Source organism: Limulus polyphemus, unplaced genomic scaffold, assembly GCF_000517525.1.
Source record: "Limulus polyphemus unplaced genomic scaffold, Limulus_polyphemus-2.1.2 Scaffold5128, whole genome shotgun sequence".
In the NCBI taxonomy this organism is placed as follows: Eukaryota; Metazoa; Arthropoda; class Merostomata; order Xiphosura; family Limulidae; genus Limulus; species Limulus polyphemus.
Window position 1 is genome coordinate 3,687 of NW_013670738.1, and position 4,476 is coordinate 8,162.

Here is a 4,476-nt window from a genome sequence, read left to right on the forward strand (position 1 = left end):
ATAATCAGGTCTGTGTTTGTAGTCATTCTTTAAAAACTTGTTTTTTAAATAAAATAAAAATTTAAGATTTTAAACAAATAACAATCAAAAATAAAAATTTGACAACTAAAATAAATAAAATACAATACTGATTAAAAACAAATGAAGTGAACTTCGTGATGAAATTCAGCTTGAACTTAATCTTCTTGAAATAATTGTTTGAAATAAATAAAAAACATCGTTTCTTATTATATTAATCATTTATCAGTTTTATAGTTTTTTTTTTTAATTTATACCACCAGTCTTCGCGCCAAATTGTTCGCGCCATAAACCTGTTTGTTTATGAAACTTGTTTTTCGAAACAGATAGTTTCTTTAAGGTTTAATTTGTGAGTGATAACGTGATACTGATTTGCTATACAGAAACTGAAGTTAGAATGGATATTAAGACTGGTATATTTGAAAATACATTTTATTTTTTCATTATACTAAAATATTAGTTGAAATAATGAATTTTAAATTTAGTAGTAAGTAGACGAATATTCTAATTTCTAAATGAAAAACTTATATAACTTATAACTAGTATTAGTCAAATACAACTTATAGTTATAATTACAACGCATTAACGGTACCATTAAATTAATTTTGAATTGTGTTCTGATTCGGAGACAGTTTTAAAACTTAATTTTTGACATGCCTTAATCATGATTTTGTCTCATTGAGTCTAGTTTAATTTGTAATGTAATAGTTATGGGTAGCAATTTTTAGCGTCAGGCGTAGAAATAGAACTTAGAAGTAACAAAAGGTATGTTTCACTTTCAGTTTGTTGCCATCGATACTAGTAGTAATACTCACTAATAGTATATTGTACATCTACTTAACTTTTCCACAAAATCCTTAAGAATTTAACTTTATACTATACATATGTATAAAGTCAAAAAAAATTATCTTCTGTTCCACCGTTGGATTCACTCTACATAAGTAGTTTTCTTCATTGTAGTTTTTTTGTAAAACTAATGAAGTTTCACTTAGAATACTGTTTAAAAATTTGTTGCGTTTAAGGCTTGTTATTACAGAAATATTAGCATTACCAACACGTTGAAAATGTTAATTAGTTGCACAAGAAACCACTTGATTGAGATGTTTAGAATTTTATGTAAATTTTACAAGTAATCTGCTTGTAGGTGGCCTAAGTAGTGGAATCAACAAGGTGGGAATGTATAGTTTAATCTTAAGATTAATAAGTTTGGGCCCATGTTTTAGACATTATTTTTGACAAGATTATTTATGAATTAGTTTGTGGTAGATTGACTCCAATGAACCAAATGAGCTATACTATCACATTGCTTCTCTCAGTTTTGTAAAATCAGATTTTTTAGTTTATCAGTCAGTACATGTGCATTTCTCAGTTTTCTTTTTGTGATTAGGTTCTCTGTACAAAAGTATTAATGTTTTTCTTTATCTTAGAGCCTTTAGCAGCATCTCGAAGCAAACGACAACGTGTTGATAAGTCTGGTCGGCATGCAGCTCTAGAAAAGCTTAGGCAACTTAAAGGTGGAAAACACAAATATGAAGTGAGTATGTTTGCTTCTTCTGTACTTATGCAATGAAAGATATAAATTATAAAGCTACTTTTATACTTTCTTGATATGTTTGCCTCTAAATTATATAAGTTGTTATGCACAGTTTTTAATTTACAACAGCATTAGTCATATATATATATAGTAACTAATGATTTGCTAATGCATTTAGGTTCAGAATTGATCTTCTCAAAATAATCCTAAATGAAACAAAAGTATTTATTTTCTAACAAACTGGCCAAACACTTTTTAGATAAAACAGATAGCAGTGTGTTTGAAATAATACTTCATTGAGTATTTTGATTCCAAAGAGAGCTCATTCACAGGAAATATAATATATTGTAAATTGTCTTTGTTGAAAAATGGTAAAGAGCCATCATTAAATCATCATCATGTAAAAAAAAGCTAATGGCATTTTTTTGTTAATTTTTTCTGTTGTATAATTTCTTTGATTTTCAGGTATTCGTAGGCAACTTTTTGTGCTCTCAATAAACTTTTTTAAATTAAATAATCTATATTTTTCTTCAGAAAGTCATTGAAAAGTTCTTAATATCTAATTTCTTGTGTATGTATGAAGATGTTTCCTACTTATTATTACTTAATTTGTTTTGGTTTAGTTGAAAGATGATTTACCAGTGTATGAAGAGGTTGCTGAATCTGAGTATTCCAAGCTTGTACAGTCCAGACAAGAAGACGATTGGATTGTGGATGATGGTAGGGGGTATTGTGTTGTTGATTTTTTTATACTTTTTATTTCATCAATATGAAATGGAAATATAAGTTACCAGATTGGGTTTTCTTTTTTTGCATTGATTTTCAAAGTGGAGTACAATCTCAGTTGTGCAAGCTAGCTTGCACTAGTAATATTTTGAAGGAAATAACTTTTATGAATAAAATGAAGTTTACAAATCAACTGTATAATTTATAAAGATTTTATAGTAACACAAAACAGATAATTTTACGTAGTTTTTATTTGATAAAAATGAAAGCTGTAGATGAAGTTTAACTTCCAATTTTATTTTCTATATTTCTCTGTGTGTGGGGAAATAACTTTCAGATGGTTCTGGGTATGTGGAAGATGGTCGAGAAATTTTTGATGATGACATCAATGACGATGTTGACAATAAAGGTAAGATAACAGTGTTATTAAATAACTATTTTACTACATTAATGGCTTACTGGCAGGTAGTTTAACTAGTGTTGTAAATCTTAAAGCTAAAAATATACGTTCATTACTTTTTAATACAATTATGTAAATTCTTTTAAAGCCATTATTAGTTATGCATCTAGGCTCTGAAAATACAGTTTATCTGAGGTGTTCCTTCAGGAACTTATCAAATAAGTATGTAAAACCCAGTTGTCTTTTAGGAATGTTCCATTCATCTATGTCTCTTAGGAACAAAACTAAATATACATACATTAGATTCAAACTTAAAAATGCAGAACAACTATCTTAACTGTATATGTCGCATTAGCTTATAGAGACAACAACTATCTTAATTGTATAGGTCGCATTAGCTTATAGGGACAACAACTATCTTAATTGTATAGGTCGCATTAGCTTACAGGGGCAACAACTATCTTAACTGTATAGGTCGTATTAGTATACAGGGGCAACAGATGTCTTAACTGTATGTGTTGCATCATCTTTGTGGATTTGTGAAATCTTCAACTTGCCACTTCAGTAAGCCAACTTCATGAAATAGATAAATTGGGTATACTTCAACAATTTCTGCTGGAATGTTATGCAACAAGATTTGGGTAATAAGATTATGTTAGTGAGGCATTGGACTCCTACTGCATAGAGTTGTTTATTACTACCCCATATAAATATTCTAATAGATATATAAAAGCATTTGTCAGTTTGTGTATTTGTAATGCTCATATTAAGTGTCATTTCTAATTTAAGTTGTACCATTTTTATTGATTTTTTAGAGTGTACTTGAAATTTTTTTCTATTTTCTCAATGTGATTGTTTTCCTTTTATGATGAAGGGAGATGTTTAGTAGATAAAACTCACTGATTGAAGAGCAGGGCTCCCTGGGTTCTTTTTTGAAATTATAGTTTCTTTCAACATTTTGATTTAATTTATCATGTAACTTCTGAAAACACAAAAGTACAAAGTAAAAACTTTATTATAAATACTATCACTTAGGTTGTGTTAAGGACCTGTATTCATTATCTGTATTAGCTTTGTCCAACCTGTCAAGATTTAAGTAGTTGTAAAACAAAAGCTAATACTTTGATATTCTTTGATAGTTTGTTTAGGCAAAGTATTCATGATGAAACTTTGTAGAATGGATGGCAACTGCCTGTTGTAGAGACACAAGTGTAGAAGACAATGTTTTGAAAGTCTTCTGCCTTTCATCTTCAGATCAATGTGTGTGTGTAAGATGTTGTTAGTCTTTAGAGTATTTCGGTGGATTGTGAAGAGCATGTTATGATTGGTTGGTTTATCCCTGTTTTTGATTGGAGAAGAGATTTCCCATAGATTCAACCAATGGTAACCACAGGTTACTCACCTCTAATCTGGAATCTCTGTTTAGTGGAGGTTTAATTTTGTTGATATAAAATTATTCTTTAATTTTTTCTTGTCTTCCAAAATTTGTCTGTGTCAATGATTCTAGTTTTTTCCCAATTTATTTTGTGTCCAGTTGACATGGCATGTTCTGCAATGACTGAATTTTGTATTTTCATGAGTCTTGTACTGTCTTTATGTCAAGAAACAGTAAGCTGTTTTGTTCCTCCATTTCCATGGTGAAGTGGATTCTTTTGTCTATGGAATTAAGATGTTCTAAGACTAGTAAGTTTTCATGACCTTGAGACCAAATAACGTCTGTAGAAACTTGGTTTTATAGGTGTGAATGAAAGGGCTTTTTCTTCAAAGTCCTCCTTGAAAATATCTGTTAGGATTGGAG

At 29.3% G+C, this 4,476-nt stretch overlaps 1 protein-coding gene across 1 annotated transcript in view; it reads left to right on the top strand.

The window, feature by feature from the left end:
• Positions 1–322: 322 nt before the first annotated feature.
• Positions 323–4,476, top strand: part of LOC106472162 (DNA polymerase alpha catalytic subunit-like) — a 73,059-nt gene continuing 68,905 nt past the window's right edge. The window contains exons 1-4 of the mRNA XM_022400763.1: positions 323–431; positions 1,446–1,552; positions 2,176–2,272; positions 2,616–2,687. Of these exons, the coding sequence (XP_022256471.1) occupies positions 416–431; positions 1,446–1,552; positions 2,176–2,272; positions 2,616–2,687 (292 nt within the window). The 5' untranslated portion in view covers positions 323–415. The remainder of the gene's footprint in view (positions 432–1,445; positions 1,553–2,175; positions 2,273–2,615; positions 2,688–4,476) is intronic.